The sequence below is a fragment of the Mastigoproctus giganteus genome, chromosome 1, assembly GCF_048544385.1.
Source record: "Mastigoproctus giganteus isolate SK-2022 chromosome 1, ASM4854438v1, whole genome shotgun sequence".
NCBI classification, from domain to species: Eukaryota; Metazoa; Arthropoda; class Arachnida; order Uropygi; family Thelyphonidae; genus Mastigoproctus; species Mastigoproctus giganteus.
Window position 1 is genome coordinate 76236963 of NC_143575.1, and position 27673 is coordinate 76264635.

General features: G+C 35.9%; 1 protein-coding gene across 1 annotated transcript in view; it reads right to left on the bottom strand.

Annotated features, from left to right (window-relative positions):
* The window catches only part of CCT3 (chaperonin containing TCP1 subunit 3), a 191154-nt gene that overhangs the window by 58870 nt on the left and 104611 nt on the right, over window positions 1–27673 (bottom strand). Inside the window, exons 7-9 of the mRNA XM_090380590.1 lie at window positions 21696–21776; window positions 16673–16778; window positions 14953–15035 (exon numbers count right to left, since the gene is read on the bottom strand). Of these exons, the coding sequence (XP_090236716.1) occupies window positions 14953–15035; window positions 16673–16778; window positions 21696–21776 (270 nt within the window). The remainder of the gene's footprint in view (window positions 1–14952; window positions 15036–16672; window positions 16779–21695; window positions 21777–27673) is intronic.

Here is a 27673-nt window from a genome sequence, read left to right on the forward strand (position 1 = left end):
ATAGACTGACCAAATTGTGGAACCAAATAACATAATAGGATGCAAATGAGTTTTAATATATATTACAATTCAGTCAGCAACATGAAGTAAATTTTGCCTTAAATTCTATGTGCAATTCAGAGATTTGGTCTTAGAATTCTGATGTACAGTCCAGTCGGGTCTCCACATTTGCGTTGTCAGTCACGAAATTTATCATATTAAAAATTTGGCTGCTGCTCACTGCACATTCACCTTGAGTGAAGGTGGGGTATGTGTGTCTTCAGTTTCACAGCGAGTGCCACCCGAGTAAGATTCTTTTTGTGTGCATGTGCGTTAGGCTACTTGTGCTTAAAATATCACTGTGCTTATGTGAATACACATGGGTTCTAAACAAAGTGCATCTAGTGATGGACAAAAGTCTAAAAGGACCAAGAAAGTGATGATTTGAACGAGAAAAGTGCGAATTATAGATAAATGTTGAGAAGGACTCGCACACGTGGCCGTAGGCTGCATGTTTTGTATCAACAAAAGTACCATAGGATACATAAGGAAACAAAAAAGTAAGATCAGAGAGGTAGTGAAAACTGGTGAAATTCTTACTGCTAAATACACGGCTTACACTGATGAGCCAATACAATATGAAAACCTAATATGATGTTGGTCCTCCACGTGCAGCCAAAACAGCTTGTACCTGCGAGGCATGGATGCGACAAGATTTCTAAATGTGTCTTGTTGTATCTGGTACCAACACGTAACCAGCAGATACTTTAACTCCTATAAGGTCCTTGGTTGAGATAAAGCAGATCGGAGTTGCCGTTCCAATACAAACCACAAATGCTCGATGGGATTCGTCTGGAGAATTTGGAGGCCAAGGCAATACCTGGAAGTCTTTCTCACGTTCCGCAAACCAGTCTCGAAAAACCCGGGCAGTGTGGTATGGCGCATTATCCTGCTGAAAGACAGCACTGCCAGAGGGGAAGACCGTTGCCATGAAAGGGTTTACCTGGTTAGCGATGATGTTTAGGTAGGTGGTAGATATCAGAGTGCCCAGCACATGGATGACTGGACCCAGGGTATCCCAGCAGAACGTCACTCAAAGCATGGCACCACCGCCACCGGCTGATTTTCGTCCCACGGTGCATCCAGATGCCATCACTTCCCCAGGTAAACGATGCATATGTACCCGGCCGTCCACATGGTGCAACAGGAAATGTGATTCATTGAACTGGAAGACCTTCTTCCAATCACTCAAGGTCCAGTTTCGATGCTTGCGTACCCATTGCAAGCGCTGTCTCCAGTGGACCGTGATTAGCGTGCGCACTCAGAGCAGCCTGCAGATATGCAGCCCCATTTTCAGCATGGTTTGATGTACCATGTTGTGACACATTACTCCAGTCACCATCATTCCAATTGCCGACGAGTTGCACCACAGCTGCCCTTCTATTGCCACGCACTAAGCGGCAGAGTCTTCACTCACCTCGATGAGCCGTGGTCGTCCAACACCTCGCCGGTGGTGCATGGGTTTTCCCTCCTAGGACCAATTTCGGTAGGTACTAACCAGGGCAGACAGTGAGCACCGAACCAGCCATGCCATTTCGGATATGCTCTGACCGAGTCATCTGGCCTTTGTCAAACTCGCTTAAGTCCGCTGCCTTTCCCATCTGAAGAACAAGAGTAACACTGATTAACAGAGCTCAGTATCAGGTGTTTTTTAATAGTGTCTCGACCTGTGCATACGCCATAGTTCACCTGCAGTTGCTTAAATTTGCATAATGACTCACTAGTCATGTTTTGGCTCATTAGTGTATATATGTGAAAAAGTGATGTTAAAAATGGAAAATGCGCTGTTCATTTGGATCGGAGACCAGCACAAGAAAAACTGCCTGTGAACATTGGTATGATTTCTGCAAGGCCCTCGTTCTTTACAACAGATTTAAGCAGCAAAACCCCTGCACCAGCAGCACCACTTTCATTGCTAGCAAAGGCTGGTTCCAGAAATTCAAGAGGCATTATTCACTTCATAACAAAGATTACAGGCGAATCTGCTTCAGCTGATCACAAGGCTGCTAAGGCCTACCCTGCACAACTCAAGAAGCCCATCAAGGAGAAGGGATATAAACCTAAACAGGTTTTCAATTCAATGAGATGACATTATTCTGGAAGAAGATGCCTCAGTGCACCTATATAGCTATCAAAGAGAAGGCCCCCAGAACTCAAGGCAGCACGAGATCGGGTTACATTGCTAGTTTACAGCAATGCTGCAGGCCATATGACAAAGTCTTGCCTGATTTTCAGTGTGCAGAACCCAAAATGTCTTAGAGGACAGGGTTCGAGGAGGACATCAACAATTTAATCGATAGACAAGCAACAACACTAATGGATGATGAACTCAAGGAGCTTGTTTGTTCCAAGTGAGGATAAACCACGCCAAGAGAAGAAATTCGATTTTGAAAACCTAGCGCAGGCAATGCATGACACCAAACACAAATATGATGACAACATGATTCCCGCAATGAAGTTCAAAGAAAGCCTCGACAATATCTTAAAACCATACACAGCCATGTTCAACGAGTTCAAACAAAAGAAGCAGCTTCCCATCATAATGTTCCTGAAAACGACAACTTCTACATTGATGCCTAAAACTCCTCATACCCCAGAACTGGAAGTCTTGACGTCACCCAACCCTACTTCTTCTCCAGCCTCTGCTACTGAGGGGTACTGAATCCTGTGGTGAATACCCTGGTTGTGCCTTCTTCTTAACTATGTAATAAAATTTTGAATACAATATTTTCGAAACATGGATCTAAAATGTTACTCATTATTGTAAAACACAATTAAAACCTTTAAAACACATTTAAACATTTTTCTGTGAATTGTAAATGGTTGCGTAAGTGTTAGGCATACATAGAAAACATCTGGGGCTATTTGAGAGAGAGTACATTTCTCGTGAAGTGTTGACATGTAACCCCGGCAAATGTGGAGACCCGATTGTATTTCAAATGAAAGTTTAGAATCAAAGTAAAATACAAGATTCTTGTGGACTGCAACTTTCTGAACAAGTTACAGTCCCTGCAGTTTCTTTCTGTTATAGGAAAAAAAAAAAAATAAAAATAAATAAAATGGAGGGGATATCATGATTGAAAGACATACAGATTTTTATGGATTCAGGACAAGATCAAATAAGAGCAAAAAATTAGATTACAAGGTGTGATCAGAAAGGTTTGGGAACTGAAGCACCAGCTGTTCAGATCTCTGAACATGGATCATCTCTTCTGAATATTAAATAGCCTCTTTTACACTGTATACAAAGATTCTAAATGCTCCTGTAATTTTTGGATGGTTAGTTGATTGGGTGGGAGATTCTTGATGCAAGATCTACTATGGCTAAAATCTCACCTGGAAGGTTCATACAAACAATATTGTTTTTGTCCATATTTCACTGGAATTATTTCCAAAAGTTACTAGTTTTATCTGCTCTGATGTTTTGTTTCATATTTGATTATAAGAATTTATTTTTCTAAATAAATGAAAAAACAGCTGTCACACTTTCCCTATCTTCCATTAAGGAAACAATCCTGATAAGCTTCCTTTGGTATAACTGATAGGATATTTCGAAGGGATGTTAAACTTAGGAGGGGAGAGAGGGAGCTAAATCCAGTAAGCATGGTGAGAAACAGCAATGGAGTTGCTTGCAAGAAAATCTTAAATGGAAAGCAGCAAGGATGCAGGAGTGTTGTCACAATTCCAGTGCCAATTCTCTAAAGCCCATTTCTACAAACATTTTTTTTCAAACAACATTGTACAATCACTGTAGAATTGCTTTGTAGCATTCCTGGTTCATTGTTTGACCAGGCAGGGCAAATTCACAATAAACAATGGCCTGCGACTCAAAAAAAAATGTAATAAGCAGGATCTTCAAATTTGATCAAGATTACAGTAAACCCCCGCTATTTGCGGTAGGTATCTGTATTCGCAGTCGCTGATTTAATATAAAATGAAACCTAAAAAAATGTGAATTTTAAGGCACTGTGATCATTTTCCACCATAAAAAAAAATGGCTAAAATTATCTTTCCCGGTCAAAACAGCGCTCAGTGGGTGGGGGGAAAAGGGGTGACAAAATCGCGAGTGTGGATGTTTCTCGCTAATCCTTGTTCAGTATGTGTTATGCGCTTGTCATGAAAGGTTTCGCTGTTTGCTTTTAATTTATATGCTTATAAATTGAATGGTTAGTTGATCAATTTATAAATTGATATGCTTACAAAAGTGATAAATCTACCGTTTTCAGTGTAAAACAGACTTTTTCGAGTGTGTTAACGGAAGAAAGTGACTTTATTGTGGACAAGTTCTTTCTAACCCCTACAAAAATATATGGCTATGAATAACAAGGGAAATGTGAAAATATCAAAGAAGGTGATGACTTCGATGACATTAGCGAATAAAAAAGAGTTATTAGACAAAATTTCTAATGGTGAAAGTCTCTCCTCAGTGGCAAAACATTATAAAATCAACGAGTCAACGGTATGATCAATCAAAAAATCAGAAGAAAAAATACGTCGTAGAGTCTGCGAAAAAGCGCTAATTGCTTCAAAAATATGCTCTGAAACTCATGATGTTAAATTAGAAAAAATGGAAAACAGTTTAAATCTGTGGATAAAAGACCGAACTCAAAATAAAATTCCGTTAAGTTCACTCATCATTCATGAAAAGGCAAAACTCCTTTATCAACACTTTAGCAAAACTGGTGATAGCACTGGCGGGATAAGTTTTTTAGTCAACAAAGCCACTGGTTTGAAAGATTTGTTTGAAATTTCTAATAAATATTACATTTAATATTAAATTGTTTCTTATTTTCATTTCGATGCCATATGCTTGCATTTCACTATGTACTGTCTATGTACATAGTCATATTATGAAGATACATATAATACATATACAGGCAAAATTTTAGACTAGTTTTTCTTATATATTTCATACTTTGGAACGGAACCCGTTTATTACTATGGAAGCCATAACTCAGTATTTGCGGAATTTCTCAGGAACGTAACCCCTGCAAATAGCAGGGGCAAACTTGATTTGTGATGCGATCTACATTTTTTGTTCAAAATGTGCTGTGATCTACCATCAAGAATTTAATTGCACATGGTTAAAAAATTTCATCAACACATATTGAAAAAGTTGTTTATAAATTTTAAAATTAAATACAATTCAGAATTCACATTTTAAATTCATACGTATTAAAATCTTTAATTTATGTGAAGTTTGTGTCTTCGTATAATCTGCCAAGCTTTCAAAATCGGGGATATGATGTGATAAGGACAACCGTAAAGAACCTTCTGTATGCAAGTCCATAAAAGTAAAGCAATTCTTCGTCTCTGTTTGTTTCAAATATGAAAAGGCCGATTCACACAAATATGTGGAACCAAAACAGGAATTTAAAAGTTCACTGCATTTTTTTACATCTGGCTGCTTTTCTCAGCCAACTTATTTCCAAAAGTCTTTTTCTGATGATCTGGCTTTTAGGAAGATATTGTTTCGCAATGTAATAATTTCATTTTCAAGTAATATTTTCTCCACTTGAAAAATCTCAGCGATTTTTTTGCAATTTGTTTTATATCTAAGTCGACATTAAATGAATAAGAAATATATTGAACAATGTCTTCAATTGTTTTAAAATCACTGAATCTGGTTTCAAAATCATCCACAAGTTTCTCATTTTCGGAAACATATTTCTCACTATTAAATTCAAACACAGGATATTTTTACAAATGATCTCGCATATTGGCAAAATGATCAACTTGGTTTTCTTTGAGATCCTCAGCCATTGCCAAAAATTTATATTTTTATGCAGAAATACTACTAATCATGTCACCCACATTTTTATTTTTTCCTCGTAATTCCAAATTCAGCTTACTTAAATTTACTAGTAAAATCTTCCAAAAAAAGCCAGATTACACAACCACTCCGTATCTTGTAGCTGCTGATAATCATCTCCCCAAAAAGGTTTGATCGACAAATTTTTTTTAATTTCGTTCAGCAAATTTCGAAATCTCTGTACAGACTTACTACAACTCAGCCACCTCACATCTGTATGTAATATCAGATCTAGTTCATTTTCATTGAGTTGCATTTTGAAGAGTCTCCTTTGAAGAGATTGCCCTCTGATGGAATTCACGATTTTAAAAGCGATGTCCATAACACTTTTAGTATTTCATCTTTTGCTGGCTAACGCTTGTTGGTGGATGATACAGTGGTAACTCATCATCCTTTTGGCACAATGCAATGAATCTGTTAAGATGCCCCATCATTGCTTTAGCTCCATCTGTTGTTATTGATACGAGCTTAAAGAGTAGTAATTTAATCTTTTCAATAAAATTTTTGAATGTGTTAAACATATCAAGACCTCTAGTTATTTCTTTTAACAAAACTATACCCAGCAGTTCTTCTCTAGTGGCAGAATCCTCGAAAACCATACGAATAAAAACGGGCAATTGAGCTGTATCACTGACGTCTGTAGGTTCATCCAGTTGTAAAGAAAAGGACACACAATTAGTAATATGAACACGCAATTGTTCGCTCACATTTTTACTCATTTTTTCGATGCGTCGCATCACACTATTTTGAGATAATTGCAGATCTTGAAGAGCACTTTTAATTTCATTTTTGTTCTTAAAATTTTCAAAAAGAGAATCTGTTATTTCTAGAAATGCGTTTTTGATGAATTGACCATCGTAAAATGGTTTGCATTTTTTTGCAAGTACATAATTCACTTTAAATGATGCTACAGTTACTGCTTTACATTGTAAATTAGATGTCATAAAGAAATTTTGTGGAAAATCCGATTGGTATTTACCTGGAGTGCACTGAAGTGCCTTTCTAAATTTCCTTTTTTTTAAGTCAGGGAACATCAAACAACATTTTTCTCTTATCATTACAAAAAAGTATTCTAGTTCCCACTCTTGATGAAAATGATGTTTTATTCTTTTTCATAATATTCATTTTAAATCAAATTAACGTAAAAGTACTGTACAGTTATTAAAATTAAGTAAGCTAAACAAGAATTAGACACATACACTATGCTCTCCACAACATAACTGTGTGAATTTTCAATTGACAAGCTTGGTGGGAGTGCGGTGACAAAAGTAGTCACATGGTTCGACGGATTTCAATAAGTGTATGCAGTGGAGCACTTAATAATAATAATAACAACAACATTTAGATTTTGACTAATTTATTTATTATTATCATTATCCATATGATACAAGGAAGCCTGAGGCTTCTACTGCACCAGCCAAAAGAGAAAAACATTTCAGAATTACCATGATATATATATTTTTTTCTGTTTATACTCTGGCACGACAACCAAGTCAGTAGAGTTTACAGATTGTCTTTAGATTGCCAATACAAATAATCATCGTATTTAGTAGTCACGGACTTGAACCCGGGTCCACTCAAGGAACGCATGCTATGCACTCTCGCTCCTGACCGCTGGGCTACGTCAGAGAGAGAGAGAGAGAGAGAGAGAGAGAGAGAGAGAGAGAGAGAGAGAGAGAATCAGAAGTAGAAGGGAATCGCCAAGACGGTTTTCGCGACAAAAACAATTGCCGCAAAATCTAAAAACGACGACACTAATAAATTAATTCACACATAAGTTAAAACTTTAAAATCGTTATTAATAACGATTTTAAATTTGTGGCGTTGGTTGGTGGCCGCCGTCTTTCCGATTCCCATGACATGATATGAGAGTTGAACACATGCTTATTTTAATTTGATTCATTTATGACAATACACGGGGGGTAAATTCATATTATAATCATTCGCGATTCAGTGTTGAGAGATTAACAGTCCTACTCAAAGGTACGAGGTTTTCACCTATAATTTAAGATTACTATAATAATAATAGGTCTTATTGGGCTTCACAGTCCCTTTTGATCTTAATTAGTAATTTTCTTTATGTATAAATGTTTTGATATCAAATAAAGAATTAAACACATGTTTAAAACACAAATTATTAAAGTTTAAATTATAATAATCATTTAGTGTATGAAAGCAACCAACTGCTTGCACAAAAGTGTGTAAATTGATGTCCCTGTTTACGGATTTTACGAGGTGGAAAATTTCCAAAATTTATTAATTCTAGCATACTCTTAAAGTTAGCTTGTTTTTTAAAAGGTTTTTTTTTTTTTTTAATCTTCCATATATTAATATGATGGAGCCCACAGATTTATTTAAGGCAATGCCACTCTTCCTCATGATCTATTGTCCGAGGACAAAAATTAGAATGATGATTCCACAACGATGGCAGAAAGCAAGCAGTACGTCCAATCTAATGGTTTGAAGTATTTTATAAGCTCTTCAGTTTTCATATGAAGGATGTTCTGGCAGTAGACATTCTCGAATGATTCCTTCCCAAGCTTCCCCTAGTTCATCTAAAGAAACAAATGCAATCCTAACACAACCTTAAAAAATGTACTTTCCTCCAAATTACTTGACCGAAGGGAAATAAATGGCCCTTAATATCAGCATCAGAAAATGTTTCTTTATGAAAGAAACATTTGTGTTAAAATTGAGTGAAATGTCCCATAAGAAATATCAGTTGCATTTCTTGAATGTTCACCACCACCAGTTTCTTAAAAACTGATCTCCAGATAACTCTAGTGGAAAGAAGAAAACTCATTTAGCTTTATCCTTTTAACACTTAGTCCTGTCTTTCTTACAAAAAAAAAAAAAAAAAAAAAAAGCGTACTCTGATGATTCATCTTCATCAGCGTTCAATTTCCATCCAGACAAAATTACCGGGGATATTCCTGACCTTTCTTGGAATAAACAAATGACAAATATTGCTTCTGTTGCCCATTGCTTGCCATGAACTTGGCTTGGGATTCGCCGTACTTATCCTTAATATCTCGATAAATATTTCTTGCTTTTGCTTGAATGGCCATTGTACTCAGGGGCACTTGCTGACGAATCTGATTTTCCATCTTCGATATGGCACCCAACACTGTTTTGTAATCATTGCTAATCTTAAATAACTGTCGATCCTTTAACATGTTCTTTTATATGCACACTGTCCCTTAAAATAGTATTCACTTCTGAAGCAGCGAGACCTAATTCCGTGCAATAGATGACAAACTTTGTCCTGCTTCGTACTTCTTGATTAATCATCATTTCTAAATCAATTTTGTTTCGTTTCCTGGCATTGCCAGAACTTGCACTTTAAGGTGGTCCCTTTCCCTTCACCATTGTAATAGGGATGAAGAGAAGTTTCTGAAAATTTGTTTTTTTTTTTTAAATGATTGAAGATTTCAGTGAAGGGGAACACATTTCACCATAATACCGTAACGTAAAAACCCACAGAATTCCAGTTATCGGGATTATCGCAAATGCAATAAGGTCGAGTCTACTATCCATTTATAATAGATTGCACTAACAGAAAAGCCCAATAAACCGGAAAGTGCAAATTGTTTTTATTGTTTTATGATAGTGACCTCCAGAAATGTGTTTTAGAAAAATATCACAAAGGCATTCAAAATTGATTTTTATAATGGAACACGATAACAATGAAAGTATAATGCAATTTCCATTATAAAACTGACCATTTAGAGAGATAAAAGCTTAGTTATATAGCGAAAATTCCAACTTCCGAGGTCTTGGAACGAATTACCAAAAAAAAAAAAAAAAAAAGTGTTATTTGGTTGTCATTGCGATGTTTTCACAATACCTCCATTTATTCCTACGGGATGAAAAATATGTTCCACGATTTTTTAAGGTTTGCACGGGCCGGCAAAAACTTACATAAAGTTGAATTTCCATAAGTTGCATATTACATAAGTCGGGGAGAAGCTATATTTTGTCCTTGGTGTTACTTTTCTTATAAACAGCTACTGAATCTACAGATCTTCCTACCATGGAATACAGTTCCCACATCAGGAGTGGTTTCCCCCCAAAACTTCTCAAATTTCTAGACTAACCAATAAAAGGCAGTCATGAAGGTATTCACAATATGAGATGTAACAAAAACGATGCTATTTCACCTACTTCAGTGATTTACTACGAACTAAAGTGATGCTTTGCACTAACTTCTTCATCTAGATAAAGCATTCCTTAAGTGAAGCAAAGTGACAAAGCAGTACAATCCAGAGGGCTTTCATTGGGTCCACTCACCACTAATTTTTAACACCTTCAATGAAATTGAAGAATCTGGTTCACTTCTGTTTATATAGTTGTACAGGACCTGTCTCTTTATCAGATGATGTAGGGCCACCTACCAGCTAATGAGAAGATATTTGCTTTGAAATAGCTATCCTTGTAATGTCTCAAATATGTAAATGTATAGCAGGTTTTTCTGGTGATGCTATATGATTTTAAAAGATATTAGGAACTTAGGCAGAAATGTGAATAATGGTATTTTTTTTCTAAGTTGAACATAAGCTCAAGTACTTAGTCCTTGGTCTTCAGTGGGAGCAGAAAGTCTCTCTGCAATTGAAATCAAAGTAGTGCATATGATTTTTAACCCTCCAGTTACTTTACTGAAATATACCTCTGCAATTCTCGAGTACCAGATGTGTTCATGGTAGTAGTATCTGTAGAAAAGGCATGCATGCAGCAGAAACTGAATATCTATGTGATGGGGAGGGACAGAGTGGCCTGTTAAATGATGAGTCATTAACACAACAGTGGTGGTATCCCTGATCATAATAGTAAGGAAGTGCCTGACAGGCTTCCCAGTTTCTGTTTTATTTATACAAAAAAATATTTTCTAAATCTTCTTGCTGTATTGCAATACTTGACCTTTTTCTAATGAATTGCAATACCTAAATGTAATTACAGTACTCGATTTAACGGACCAATAGGGGAGAGGGGTGTCTGTTAATGCCGAAAGTCCGTTAAATCGAATGTAACCTGGGGGGGATGCATTTTTTTATTGTTCTTAATGTAAAAGAAAGATACTATATACAGTACTGTACAATATAAAATTATTAAATTATAATAAAGAATATGTAATATTTACTCACCTTTTTGACAGTGTAGTTGAAGAGTATTTTGCTGTGACCATAGTGGTAGTAGTACAGTTATTCAGTATCTGAAGGCACCGGTGTCATCTGTTTGCTTGTAGACGGTTGAGATGTACAAGCAGTTGGAGGTGAAATAGGAGTGGGAGTTTGAAGTTTGTTTAAAGAAAGCGTCCAGCTTCAGTTGCTTGCCACTCTGATGTTGTTTCTTAATAATGATTGCCCTGAACTGCCAAAAATGTTCACAGTAAGGGACAATTTCAAGGTCAGATGTCCCTATGTAGTGGATGGCAATGTCCATGAGATTTCTCATTTCATACAGTGTAGGCAGTGCTGGTGTAATTTGCTCTTCCTCAATGTCTTCTTTTTTCCCTGCCTTGCCATATCGAACCTCATCCACAATTTCTTCTTCAGTGAGGACTTCGTAGCCAGGATCACCATCATTTTCAAGCCATTTAAGAACATCATCTTCAGTTGTTTCCCCAGTTGCCAGCATTTACAAGGGTGGGCCGAAAGTCATTTGCCTCAAACCCTTCAAAATCCAAATCTTGTTCAATATTGTATAACAACTTCTTCCAACCATTTGCCAAAGTCGTAGTCTTCATCTCCTTCCAAGCAGCTGCAAAGTTAAAGAGCGCAGACTTAACATTGTAGGCTGATCAATTCTGCAGTGTCCTGGCTCCTCTTGTGTCTTCTTCTGCATCTTCTTCATCCTCCAATACAACCATTACTTCTTCCAAAAAGTTCTTCTTATACAGCCTCCTGCAGGTTGCAAATATTCCCTGGTCCATTGGCTGAATAACTGAAGTTGCGTTAGGAGGCAAAAAAAGACATTTAATTCTTTCATCCTTGCTAACTAATTTCTCAGCACTAGGTTGAGCAGGGGCATTGTCAAGAAGCAACAATGCCTTTACATTATTGGGGGAAATTTTCAAAACATCTGTCTGGAAGCACCTCACATCAGGGACAGAATGGTTGAAGAACCAGTCAGAAAAAATCTCTGAAATAAACCATGCATTCTTTGAGCTGGTGTAAATAACAGGCAACCAATTCATAATGTCTTTAAGAGTGTATGGTTTCTTTGATTTCCCTACCACCATGGGCTTCAGGCGATGCAAGCCATCAGCATTTGCACAAAGTAAGGCAGAAATTCGCTCCTTACTTAACTTGTGACCAGGAGTGCTGTGTTCATGTTTGCAGGCCAGCATATTTTGAGGAACAGCACGATACAATAGGCCAGTTTCATTTTTAATTAATAACAACACTGAAGTTTTGTTGTTATTTGGTTTTTAATAAGTTCATTTATAAATTTTCTAAATGGCTCAACTTGTGAAGTGCTTGCACTTAAAGATTCATCACAGGTTTTCTTGTTCACAATGCCATGCTGTTTTCTAAAATGCCAGCCATCCATTACTTGCTTTAACATAAGTCCCACACATTTTCCAAGGGTTTCACATGCAGATTTCAACTCAAAACTTCGTACATTAACACCACTAGCTCTCTGTTGAACTTACCACTTATACACAGCTTCTAAGTTTTTATCTTGTGCAAATTTCACGTTTTCTACTCCCCTCTGTAGAACCACATTTAGAGCTATCAACACTGTATTTTAAAGAAAAATGTTGCAATTTGGCCTTTGATTTACAAATATCAGAAACTGTTTGTTTTCTCATGCTGTAAATTTCACAAACACGTGCTACTGAGACACCTTGTTCTAATTTCTCAATTAGCTCTAATTTCTGTGACACATTTAAGTTCACACACTTTCTTTTAACTCCTCTATCACTTGATGCCATTTTAAATTGTAAGGATTGCAAAATTATTTAATAAATAAAGTCACAATTCAGAAATCACAGAAACATTCTGTATACAATCTGGCCGCACGATAGCTTGAGGCAGACTGAGACCGAAACGAAGTGAGTCGGTAGACCAGTAGTTTAGTGTAATGAGTCACGTTCAGCTCGCAAGTCACTGCCTGCTCTTATCTGTTATCTGGAAAAACAGCTATTTGAACACGTTTTCAGAAAGAATAAAAAACAATTTCCTGAATTTGATTATAAAAATAAAAGTAGCTAATTATCAAAACTATAATTGAAATAGGCAATTGTTATTAATTAAAAATTAATAACAATACTGAAGTTTTGTTGTTATTTGGTTTTTTTTTTTTGAGGAGCATTAGCAACTAAGGCCATATTGCTCTGGGGGATATGCGGTGGTCATTCCCTGACCTTTCCGCATCCTCTGTATTTGTGGTCATGGACTCAAAAGCCGGTCTAATTAAGAGGCTGAAGTTTTGTATAACCTAAAAAATAATAATAATAATAATATAGTCTAGATTAATATGTACATTACTGTATTATTATTTGTCCAGTCCGTTAAATCAGAAATCCATTATATAGAGGTCCGTTAAATCGAGGGTTTACTGTATTTATTTTTTATAAAACTTTTAACTTCAAACATAATTCTGTTGGAACAAATAAACATAAAACCATCAATTGCTTCCATTTTCAAGTCATAAAACTGTTAAGCGGGCAAAAATGCTAGCTCATGCATTTGCACACATTATTGTTTTGTCAATTAAACAAATAGATTAACAATTATCAAGACAAGAAACCATAATTTTATAATTCTGTATAAAGAACATGCATTATCTCTAAAAACTACAGAAGTAAAACTTTTGAATATATACTTAGGGAGGCAAACGGGAAAAGAGCCTCTAATCGTGAACTGGTGATTAAGCTACAGATATTTTGCAAGTGGGTCTGTTAAGCTTGCATAATGAACTAAATTGACCTTTGCACAAACTTGTTCATCAAGTAAATTTCCCAGTCAGGCTTTCAGCCCGAAAATCCTTTTTAGGAATACTTTATCTTAACGAAATTGTAAATAAATCTGAGATGACAAGATCACTGTTCCTGTTGCTAGTACAGGTAGGCCTCGATTTATGTCAGGGTTAGGTTCCTGGGGGAACTGGCACAAATGGAACCCTTTATATAATGAAGTCAATCAGAAATCACAGGGTTAGGTTCCAGGCACCAAAAATTTTACCTACCACTTTGCATCGATTGTTTTATTTTATTAGCATTCTTCATAGTTGTAGTAATAGTCGATGGAGGCATATTCATAGCCCTACACATGTTACGGTGACTTTCATCAGATTCCATCCTCCGAATATTGCACTATGATTCAATGAACTACTTTTACCAGACATGGCATCTCTTTATTCTATTAAATTAAAAACTTTATAACACGATGGCAAAAGCTGCACACGACTATCACTATTATTATTTAATTAATAGCACACAATTATTAAAAAATGTTAGCATAATAAATTTCCAACAAGTGTAAATAGCGTAAACAACAACCAACTGAACACTTCACTGCATTGACCTGTACCACCCGCATCCACAAGCGACTACTTTGAGGGTGAGAATCTTTCTCGTCTCTGATACGGATGCGCTAATTGCTGATTGGCTCACTGTCCTAAATCACATGAACAGTGCATGATACATAGCACAGTATGATGCTGATAAATTGTCTGACGATTTTAAATTTTGAATTTATAAAAAATTGCAAAAAATAAATAAATAAATAAATAAAAATGCTGTTGTGGTCAGTGAACGGTGCCATTGCGAATCGGCATAAAACGAGGGCTACCTGTATTAGTATTAATAAAGACAACTGTTTTTTTTTTTTTTTTTTCATATTTTCAAATGACTTTTTTTTTTTAAATTACAATATTCATTAATACTAACTGTACACAAATTGCAAATAACAAATCATCAACAAGCAACTGAAGACTTTAAGTGACCTGAATATTTAGACATGGTCTTTCCAGTGGGAAAGCTTATGAAAAAAATTAATGCCAAACACATTTTTGTGCTTAACTTCTTTTTCTGAGATATACTTTTGTAAATATAATTAATTCTAAGAAACAAATTCTAAAATAAAAGATTTATTTACCTCCTCATTTTAGGATGTGTGATATCTTTATTAACCATTATTCCTTTTAATACTCTAGAATCCTCAACAGAGCCACCTGGAATCTACAGGGGGAAAATGTTTTCTTATTTACATAATAAATGCCAAACATAAATGAATTTAAACATTTCTTGACTTTTATTAAAAATACCAATTATAATTCTGCTCATTGCAACATGGAAGGGGGAGGGATAGGATAGCCAATTATACAAGCTAACTCTGCCCAATATATAGAGTGGTTCACAAACATGCTATGCTATACTTTATCAACAAAAAAAAAAAAAAAAAAAAAAAACAACCTTGAAAAATTAGATACCTATTAAGTTACATCAATGTGCATTTTAAAATTCTTCCAGCAGGATATTCAGTTTCAATCTGCATCACTGATTATATTCTAACTGGAGAAGTATACAGATATGCCTCACTTATGCCATTTCATCAAACACTAAAATTACCACCAATATTCAGTTAGTGACACCCTTCACTTCTTATAATGTCACCTTAAAAATAAATAACAATTTTCTCATGGTATCAGCTTACCAGATATCAACTTATCAACCTCTTATCAACTTGCTTACCAGATATGTTTAGTGTTTTGATATATACTGTAAAACTCAAAAAACTTTTCAAAATCAGGCCAGAAACAGAATTAATGTTTACTATGGTCAACAATCATGGTTTGATTTTATAACCTCCCTTTGAATTCAATAGTTCTTGACAGTACTGTCAAGAATTAGATTGTTCACATCATCTCTACTTAAGGATTTGCTTGTCAGGCAGCCATTTCAAGAAAGGAGTTTAATTGCTGAATGGTTATTATTTGTGAAATTAGTGGTTCATATTGTCATGTTTTTAAAACTAAAAAATAAAATAATGATAATATTTAAGATATTAGTCTAAAATTAGATCAATATATATAAGTGTATTTTCTGAATGATAACACACACCCACACTTTAGAAGGCAAATTTTGTGGGGTGGCAGGGAAAATTGTATATATTTCAAACAAAAATGCACAAATGCTTACAAAACAAAATTTAAGTGTGAAGCTTTTACTCATTGCAAAATGCAAAAATCTCACTGTGCTTACTAGTCATCAATCTCAGTGCTACTAAGGGCATTACTGATTCTGTATTTCTTGAAAAACCTAGCAACTGTTTTGTGTTTCACTAACTCCCAATAATTTTTTATCCACTGGCAGATGTGTGAAATTGCTGGTTGCTACATTCATTCTGTTAATGTCAAATTGTGATTTGTTGCATCAATAAATATGATCTACCCCTGCCACATGAGTGCTTCAAAGGGTTTGTTAGTTGAGATGTCCAACAGATGCAGTTGGTTAAGGCCTTCTGGAATCAGTTGACTCCATGTTTAACTCAGCAATCATCCTTTCTTTGGCCTTCTTAGGTGTAATATACACCAGTCACAAACTAAAAGAGCTAGCTTTTTTCAGAAAGCTATCTGATATATTGATCATACTTTCTCCAGCCATAGCTAGAGATAAATATCACTATTTGCACCCAGCATACCACTGGACCATGAGATGATGGGGGAATTTATACAATTTTCAAGGAAAGAAGTCTCATGGTCCTGAAAATACAGCACATGTTTATAATTTTAATCCTTATATATAAAAAAAATCATACTAAACAATAAAATTCAGGATTACCACCAAATTTTTCAAAAATTACATTAGTTTCCTACCTTTTCAACTTTTGCATATCTCTTAATATCAATTTCTTTTCTACCATTTTCTTCAATACAGACTGTCTTAACGGCATCTAATGCAATTTGACAGGCAAAGGTACCCCTTAAAAAATAAATAAAAAATAAAAGACTATTTAGAGAGAAAATTATTCTTCACTTCTGGCTTATATAAAAAAATGCAATTAACTGTAAATCTTTCAGCTTAATAATGCTAACAACACCATTTGCACTGTGCCAGAACCTGTAGAATTAAATTCTCTCTTCTGGATTTTGAAGAGCAAGTTCACTGGTGAACTCAGGCTCTTCAAAATCAAAAGCTACAGAACAAACATAAAAAAGTGCAAATACATTTTGAAATCCAAACAGAACCAAATACAGTTGAAGCTGATTATTGTGATCACTTCGGGACACAGCTTAATTGATAACAATAACTGATGAAACAAGAATGTAGCTGTTCAGCATTGTTCACTTATGCAGGGCAGAAATGTGTACATAAAAAGATTTAAGGTATAGAAAGAAAATATTAAAATCAAACAAAAAAAAAAAAAAAAAAAATTTTTTTTAAATTTTATGGTCTGCTATTTCTTTGAGAAAGCTGAATAAAAATGAAACTGTTGTAATGTTTCTGGAAAAAAAAAAAAAAAAAAAACATACAAACCATTAAAAACAAAGAAAATATTTAAATCAAGAACTAGCTCTACTCTCTACCATAAAACAAAGTGTTAAGAATACAGAAACAGTACTTTCTTTTATGGAATAACAATACCAACAACAAACAATCAGTATGAAGAAACAGCAGAAACTGAACACATAACATGACTGAGTTCAAGAACAAATCAGGATGTTAATCAATTCCACTGATTAAGTAACATACATGCATGCATAAACCGTGATAAGGTCAAAAGTGGCAATAAAAACCAGCGCACCAATCACAACAAACATAATTTTCCCCCATGTATTCATATATGTCTCATCGTGACTTCACAAACGTGGTAACATTACATAAATGATTATCTTATCCATGATCATGATAAATAGTGTACATGGTATTTGTCATTTATGAAATAAAACAAACTCTGTCTGACTATTTAAACAAAACTATGAAAACCTACTACAATATGCAAACTGGGTAACCCAACGGAAGCAGCCTGATTTCTATACCTCGCATTTATCACACACAATTTCAAGTTAGTCTTACTGAAAAGATCACAAAGACAGTCTCGATGATTCTTTGAGATGGTGAGCATAAGGGAAAATGGAAACAAGACAAAGGAGTCAGGTAAACAGATTGTGGAACCAGTTCCAAAACATGCAATTGTCACTTCACGACCTATCCAAGCTATCCTTGTATTGCCTCCATACAAGATAACTTATCTGGCCCAAACCACAAGACTTTGCTGCAGCATGGTAACTCACTTGAACTTGCTGAATCTACAGGAGGGTTGTAATCAGGCATACTGTTTGTAGAAGGCTTCATGAGATGGTGGTTCTTAGCAAACAGCCAGCTATTTGCATTCCCTTGACTCCTATATGTAAAAGAACTTACGTGAAGTGAAGTGTAGGCAGCATGTCAACCACACTCAATAACACTAGGCCACATGATGGGTTAAGGTATAGTCTTCAATCTGATTTTCAATGCAGTCTCATCTGGGGAGAACTGGGAAGCAGATTCCATCCTGCTAATACTGTGGAAAGAAACAACACATTGGGTTATGAGGGCTATGGCGTGAACTGGCATGACTGTTGATACCAGTACAGATCTCGATATTTTCCCATAATGAACTTTTGTGGTTATAAAGGGATAGATTCTTATGGTCGTCTTTTTGCAAAAGCAACTGGTCCATATTTTCTTTAACAAGACAATAATGCATGTCCTCACAAAGCTATCCTAATGAACCCACAGAGGGAAAGCATAACAAGTATAGAATGGCCAGCAAGATCACCAGACCTCAGTCCAATAGAGTGTACCTCTAAATTAAATTTGTCTAGTCTTTGTGCATTATTAACTACTTAATGGCTAGCTTTTATTCAACATAAAGGTCCAAAATGATATCACATTTTTTGCGTACCTTCCCAAAACTGCTAACTTATGAGATTGTCACATCACAACTTCTTGAGAAAAGCGACAACTCAAATATGGAGTTTTTATTAATTAGCAGAGTAAAAATGCACAAAGTTTTTATCTTGAAAATCATAACAGCATTTTGTACTTTTTTTAAAAAACTTTCCTCAAGAAGGCGCAGTGTGTGTGTGTGTGTGTGTGTGTGTGTGTGTCCCCTGACCATAACCTCTCTTTTAAAGACTGATTGAAACCAAGTTTATGATGAACACAGGCCCCCAAATCAGTATACTTCACGCTGATTGGGATGCGGAAGGTTATTTTTATCTGCCATTTCGAAATAAGTTGGCCACCAAACAATTTAAGTGCCACCTGTTTAGAATTCATTTGTTTGAAGTGATAAGGTCACAGCTACTTTAAAACAAAATGCCCCCCCCCCCCACACACAAATAGGCACAATTTGAACTGTTACTTTTACAGCCTGATGGATACTAAATTTATATGCCTGATTAAAATACAAAAACAGTTGAAGTTACAATAAAATCATCTTCTGAACTAGTAATATTCCAGATTGGAAATGTCTGCTAATCTAGAACCCAATTCACTACATGAGAGATGAAAATTTCATTAAACATGAAATTCTCATCTCTGAACTGCTGTTATAGCAGTTCAGAGATGCCAGTTTTAATTACAAAAACCAATGTAATATAAAAGCAACTATGATAACTGCTCTCAGGAAAAACTAAAACATTTCTTTTATCATATTTGGAAATAACGAAATGATAAAAGCAAAACACACATTGATATAACAGAATTGACAAAAGTACAGCCATCCAGCATAAAAAAAAAGGTAAAGTGCAGCCATTATCAACCCACTGCAGGATGGAAGCCTCCTCAACAATTCATGCTGAGGGAAATGGAACATAATCTGCCACGCTGGTCCAGTGCGGGTTGGCAGATCGACCGTATTCAGCAGTCAGGGGCTTGAACCCCAGTCTACGCAAGGAGCATGTGCTACTGCACTCCCGCTCCTGACCACTCGACTACGGAGGCCATCCAGCATACAGTAGCCAAATTATGATTACAGAAAAAATCCACTTTTTTTTTTTTTTTTTTTTTAATTTGATTTATTTGCATTTTTGTATTTGTTACTCACCTTTTGATCACCAGTGTAAATTAAACAGACATGTTCATTGGGACTTTACATTTTTACATATACTGAATAGAATGAAGTATAGCAGCAAAGGAAAACAAATGTGAAGTAGCTGGCAGAGGCCAATGATTTCTTTTTTGTAAAGCGTGCCAGACATCAGTTTCCTGTACATTTTTCTCACTATTATATCATAAATGTCCATCTACTATGTTAGTGATGGAAATTCTTATTTCACTCTCAAGTTTTTGCCAATAAGAAAGAAAAGACATAAGTGCATGCCTTATAAATTGAATGAAAACCACTCTAAGTAAGGAGGTAAGAGTTTGAAAAATGCTACAAAGAATGCATTAGGAATAGATTCCAGTTGTTCACTGCTCTGTAATTCTATCACAAAGTTGAACTAGTTTAAATTGGTGACTTTCAGGCAGTGACTCAATGTCCACTTTGGAGGACAATGAAAAAGAAATGTTACATATTTTCTAAAGCCTGAACCTATTTCAAAAACCTCAACTATTTTGAATTAAAATTTAAAAATTTCAATCTTTCATTCAGGGTAAGAAAGTGCAGTGGTTCCCATTTATTAGCTACATTTTCTACAAATGTTGCTAGTTCAAAAGTCTATGTATGGGAAAATATCAGGTGTATCTACAAAGTTACAGAAATGATTTCATAAATTAAAATTAAACGTAACAATTATTTGCTTTAGTCCCCTTCAATGTGGTTCCTTCGAGTGGCTCTATATAAAACTATTCTCTTCTGTCACGAATGAAAGCATTTCTCAAATTCATTTATGGACATTAATTTTAGTGCTCCCAATATACACTTCTAGACATCTTCCAAAGACTCAGTCTCTCTCTTTCAGGGAAAGATTTGATACTTTAGAATAGAAATAAATCAAACTGAGGAGGTAGGTTGTTTGAACCACTTGAACAATTCCCTTTTAGAACTGCATCATTAATATCAAAGTGTGTGAACTGGTGCCTCCTTGATTTTAAGGCTGCTGGATTGTTTGTTGTGTGTTATTTGGTTTTTAGGAGCATTAGCAACTAAGGCCATATTGCTCCGGGGATATGCGGTGGTCATTCCCTGACCTTTCCGCATCCTCCGTATTTGGTTGTCATGGGCTTGAACCCCGGTCTAATCAAGAAGCGTGTGCTATGCACTGTTGCTCCTGCCCACCTGGCTACGGAGGCGCCAAGGCTGCTGGATAAAAATTACAAACTTTCACTTTATCCACTCTCAATTGTTCTATGACAATTCTGAGAGTCATTCTTCAATGTCAATATTCCAAGTTTCCACACCTTTTCAACATTTTCATCAGTTTTTGCTGTCATCAGCTGACCAGACTGAGAATCACCATGAACATTTTCTCAAAAACTCTTCCCTTTAACAGTGCATACTTCCTATAAATTCTCTGTAAAAATTTGTAATTTCAATTTCACCAGAAATTTCATGTTGATGTACTATTCCATAAGTTTTTCAGACATTTTTAGGTTTTTTTGAAGCATAAATCACTACAGTAAGACACAATAATGCACAGCTTGTGACTGTTATAATGACAGATTAGATCTATAATAAGTTGCTTTTAAAATTTTTATCAATATATTTTTTTATTATCAGCTCTCCTTTCCACTATTATTGTCTGTAAACTTAATATAAAAATCACATGGTGTATGAATGTTTTTCTTTTAACTTAATTAAATCTTCAGTAAGCAACCATATAATGTCCTTTTCTCATAATATTAAAAATATATTGCTATCTATTCTACTACCATTTAAATTATGGTATGGTTTAATAAAATACTTACCATTTTCCCAAAAATTTTGTTCCTATACAACTGCCAATAATGTTTTTCATCTGGTCAAGATTATTAATATCAACAGGTTGCCTATTCAATAAAATAAACACATTTCAAAAAATCTGAACTATACTTGCAACAGTTGCATGCACTTTTAAAATCAAAGTGACATTTAAATTAGGAGAAAACAGTAAGTTACAAGTCTTCCTAAAAATTTCCAAAGCAAATTATTATTTCAGCAGGAAAAAAAAAAAAAAAAAAAACCAAATCAAAGTTATCTAAGTATAACATAGCATATCTTATAAGATAGAACACTAGCTTCATATTTATATTGGAATCTAACAATGCAATGGATTAAGATTGGCTTAAACATGATTTTGCTTATTCTGCTCAGAGAGAGTAAACTTATAGCCCAACTAATCACTGAACTCACACCACTTGATCTCTTATAAACAAGAGTTAAATAAATGTAGATGATACACTGTTGGACACGTTTACCCAACTGAGGTGCCAAGAAGTACTAGAAGGTGATATCACATTACAAATAAGTAACACCATACTCTCTCTCAAAGTATTATTATTTTCAGTACAACAACAAGGTAACTCTCATCATAAGCCACATATCTTGAGAGTTTAATGCCAAGTATTGTTAAAGGTCTTGTACATGGCCACCAAACTTTCCCAACTGAGCATGTGTAGAGTACTAAGATGTGGGCTGTTTGGTGCCTGGATAGCACACCATCAAATACTCAGTAACTGTGTGATGCGGGGCAGTCAGTAGGAGTTACCACATTTTGGGGAACAGTTTAGCACTCTATGGAGTCTATGCCACAGTGTATCAGGCTGTACTTCACGTTAAAGGTATTTAACATGAAGACAGAAAACAGGTAGCCAACGGAAATCTATCTCAGTATATAATGAAATGATCACATCTGTCTCTACTGGAAAAATTCTGTATATCATTGAAAACTGCATACTGTACAGCCACACCCAAGTCCTCCTTATTATTAACTAACTTGGGTAGCAGCAGCAATCTCCAAGAAACAGCATTTGGTGCTAGCCAAATGATATGTTACTCTGGAATTATTGCCACATAGTTACAAGACCCATATTCTATATGTCCTGTAGAAGTAGCATACTCTACTACCCTATCCACTTTTGCATCATCAGTAAAGTGAGACAATTAAGCTTGAAACATCTATAGCCTTAATACGAGGCAGGATTAAAAAAGTTCCACGGCTGAAATTCTTAAAAATATCTGAATCTTGTTTCCAACTGTAACATGCAGGGAGGGAGGGAGGGAGGGAGAGGGAGAGAGAGAGAGAGAGATCACTGAATTATCACCACCCTATCCATAATGGATTATGCTGCATAGCTCTCAGAATAAAAAGCTGAACAGTTCGTATGCTAGAGCAGCGGTAATTGGTATCTGGTCATGCAACTCAAAGTGATAAAGTAGCAGTTATAGAACATAGTAAGTATTTCACAAAGTTTCAAAAGGGCATGATTGTGGGAGCTTGTGCAAAGGGTGTTTCCATATTGGAAATGGAATGGTGTCAAATGGGTCAAACCACCTCTCACCCACAGAACTGTAAAGGATCACGCAAAGTGGATGCTTGCAGTGAAGGGTGCAGCACGTTGCATGAACTCAATAGCAGATCACTCTGCAACAGTTGACATCACAATACAATGTGGGGGAATGCAAGAATACCACTCCAAGTGACAATGCACCACAGACTTAGATGCATAGGCTTCCACAACCCCCCCACATCCAACAGCTCAACTAGAAATAACAAGCACTACGGCTGTTCATGAAAAATCATGACAACTCTTTACCTTGTAATATATATACCATAATTAGATAAGTTATAGTGTAAGTGCCCTCCATGGTTTGAAAATCTATATTTAACACTTAATATTTAAGTTTTAACTTTATAATTTAAACTCTGTAATATTTTGATTCTATATATATATATATATATATATATATATATATATATATAAAATTCTTGTTTGGTAAAAATTTTTTTTTTTTTTTGAAAAAAAATGGGAAATAGAAACCTCTACATTTTAAAGTTAACATAAATTAATTTATGTTATATTCAGTAATTTGTATGTGATTCACCACTGTGTTACCTTTGACATTTTTGTATATCATCTTGCTATCTATAATAAGGAATAAATATATTCTAGCTGGCATTCAATTTATGTAGCAGTAATGTATATAAATTACTTTAGTTAAAAATATGTAAAGCAAAAGCTTAAAAGAATGTAACTGTACTTACCTATTTATTATTCAACACAACATCCTGATGAAGGATATCTGTGCTAAATATTTGGTATGTTTCCATTGTACAAAGCAACCAAATGTCTTCGCAATTCATTACACTTTGTGAGAAAGAATGGGGGGAGGTAGCATGAAAGGAAAACATAAACACATGTTATAATGTATAAAAACACATCTAGCAGATGTGTTTTTATACATCATAATATGTGTTATGAATGCTAGCTTTTGCCAGATGATTGAAGAATATGGAGAGAAACATGTTAATAGCTTTTAGTGAAATCTATATTGTAATAATATTAGAACAATATGTTTGTATATAGGTTTTCTTGTGATGTTAAAAGGGTTTAATAGAAACCGCTAAGATAAATGCTGGCTGTCATTTTAGCATGCAGCGATATTAGTGCAATTTATTTATTCAGATAAAGTAATTACTTTATCTGAATAAATAAACTCACATCCTTTCATCTGGGCTTTGACCCCGACTTCTCACCCTATTTAAAGTTTGATAATAGGTTGAGGTTGTTTCGGTCCCAAGGCCTCTAATCATTCACTTTACTGGATGAGACCGATTCCCTTGAGCACCAGCTATCCTAAGGGAAACTTTGGAGGGAACCAGCTACTAGATGGTTCGATTAGTATTTTGCCCCCATACTCAGGTCCGATGATCGAGTTGCACGTCAGAACTGCTGCAGACCTCCACCAGAGTTTCCTCTCGCTTTGTCCTAACCAGGCATAGTTCACTATCTTTTGGGTCTCATTCTTTCAACAATATGAACTGGGAGCAAGAAGGAATAGTACTGTAAAAGGTCTTGACACTGCTCTTCATGATAACCAAGAATATTTCTGATAGCCTGAAAACCTTTTGACTGTTCATGATGTTTATTAAACTTAAGCTTATTGTTTTATTTTATAAAACAATATAATAGGAATCTGTCTTTTATTTTGTACACAATTTACATGGTAAAACAAGCTATCTCAGCATTGAATCCGATTATTAATCCTGTTATGTAAGGCTAAATTTTCCCGCCATCGTGATGCGATAGTTGTATGCCGTACTAGATAGCGTTAGTTGAACTTCGTTAGCAGTTAAATTGTACGTTTAAATAAATACATATAACGACTTAGATTACAAACGTAATATAATTAATTATATTTAACATAATTAATAACATAACATAATTAATTAATAAATTAATAGAATCATGACTCAGACCAGAGCAGCAAAGCAAAAGGCTCAAGCTAATGGAAGCGCTGTGGCTCAGAGCAGAACTGAGGGGGACAGTTGTCCTCTGACTCACAGCCTTATAAAATGCACTGTTTGCTTGATGTTTGCAGAGCAATCGGGTACGGGACATGATACTGCCAAGGGGGATGTCTTTGTGTGTGCGCGATGCAAGGAGTGTATCGATATCAGGCAACAACTCGGCGTTCTTGTGGGCCTATATGAGAGCTTGAAGGACAGGGTGGATGCCCTCGAAGAAACTAAATTGAGGGGCCCATCAAGCTCTCAGCTGCCCACATCAACGCCAGAGCTTGCACTTGGGCATCGCGTGACACAGAGACAACCCCCAAGGCAGAATGCGCTGGTCCCGAAGGAACTAGTAGTTGTTGGTGACTCTATTGTCAGGGAAACGGGGAATATGCTTTGTAAAAAAGATAGGTGGAACAGGACCAGGGTATGTCTGCCAGGGGCAAAGGTTGATGACGTTGTAGAGCGAATATCATCTTTTAAGGGCACAAAAGGTGATATAGTTGTACACGTTGGCATTAATAATATTAAGAGTAGGAGACCGGCAGAATTACTTAACAAGTACAGGTCACTGTTGAACAAAAGCCGAGAATTAGGGTTAAATTTGAAAGTGTCTGCAATTCTGCCCAGACACGATAGGAGGGAGTATATGATGAGAGCCTTGTCGATCAATTCGGCCCTGGAAAGATTGTGCAAGGCTCAAGGGGTAGAATTTTTTTCAGCCTGGACTGTACTTGTTAACAGGAGAGATTGCTTCTACAGGGATGGGATACACTTAAATAGAAAGGGTGCAAGAATATTTGCTGATGCTATCGAGGCAGTGTTAGGTGGGTCGGAAAACTGCTAGCTTGGGGGGAGACAAAGACCAATAGATTGACAGTAGCCACTGGCAGAGGTGAAAGAGATTCTTGCACTGCTTCTATTAGAATGAGCAGAAGCCTGAAAAACAAGATGCATGGTATTTCAGAGACTGCTGGGAGCCATTGCGGTACAAGTAAACACATGGGTTGTGTTAGGGTAGCTAAGAATAGAAACAGGTGCAGGTATACTTGCGTGTACACCAATGCTAGGAGTTTAGTAAATAAATTTGATGAATTTGAGGTCTTGCTCAAAACATCAAAGGCAGATATTGTTGGGATATCAGAGACGTGGTGTCACACAGATATAAGGGATGCAGACCTGCAATTTGGGGAGTACAACGTCTACAGAAAGGATACACAGGATAGGAAGGGGGGAGGGGTTATGCTATTAGTTAAGAAACACATAAAAACCAAGGAAGTGAAGCCAGTCGACATCGCTGGACAGTGCAGTGTTGAGTCTGTTTGGTGTGACATAAGCATTGGGAGATCAAAATTGAGAGTAGGAGTGTGCTATAGGCCTAATGACTCTGATGAGTATAATAAGGAACTGTACAGGGAAATAGAGTGGGCCAGTAAATCAGAGAGTCTTATAATGGGAGATTTTAATTTCCCAGATATTGACTGGAATTTGGGGGCTGGTTACTCACACACTAGCAGGGCTTTTGTGGATTTATTGGATGATTGTTTTCTACATCAGCATGTTCGGGAGGCAACTAGAGGGAGTAATACTCTTGATTTGATTATCAGCAGTGATTCTTCATGCATTAAGAATCTGCAGATAAATGAACCACTAGGTGTCAGTGATCACAGTGTGCTGAAGTGGGATTTACTCAAAGAGGTAACTACCATTAGGGGTAAAGGGAAGGGTTATTGCTTCCGTAAAGGCGACTACGATGGACTGAGACAGTATTTAAATTCTATACAGTGGGACCAACTGATGATGTTACCAACAGCAAATTCAAAATGGGAAGCATTCAAAGAACTTATCTTGGAAGCTACTAGGCTTTACATACCAACTAAGAAATATTGTTCAAGGTTTAGGCCAAAATGGATGTCAGATGAACTAATGAGGCATATGGCAGAGAAGAAAAATGCATGGGATACTTACAAATTAACACATGACACAGAAGCCTATGATAGATACAAGTTGATATGCAACCAAGTTACAAAGGAGGTTAGGCAGGCGAAGGCAGATTACGAGAAATCCTTGGCAAGGGATGCAAAGAAAAACAGCAAAGAGTTCTTTACTTATGTAAACTCTAGAAGGAAGGGGATGAATCAGATTGGTCCACTTGATATTGATGGGTCAACTGTTGATGATCCTGCTCAGGTAGCTAACAAACTAAATGAATATTTTGCATCGACATTCACACATGAGGAGTTATTCAGCAAGGGGAATGCCAGAGGTGTATTCAACTCTAGCAGTAAGCTACAGAATCTTGAAATAACTGGGAGTAAAGTGGAAGAGAAACTGTTGAAGATAAACACAAGAAAGGCACCCGGGGTGGATGGGATCTATCCAGTTATATTAAAGGAGGCAGCAAAGGAAGTAAGCAAACCCTTAGCCATAGTTATGAGAGCTTCCTTGGAC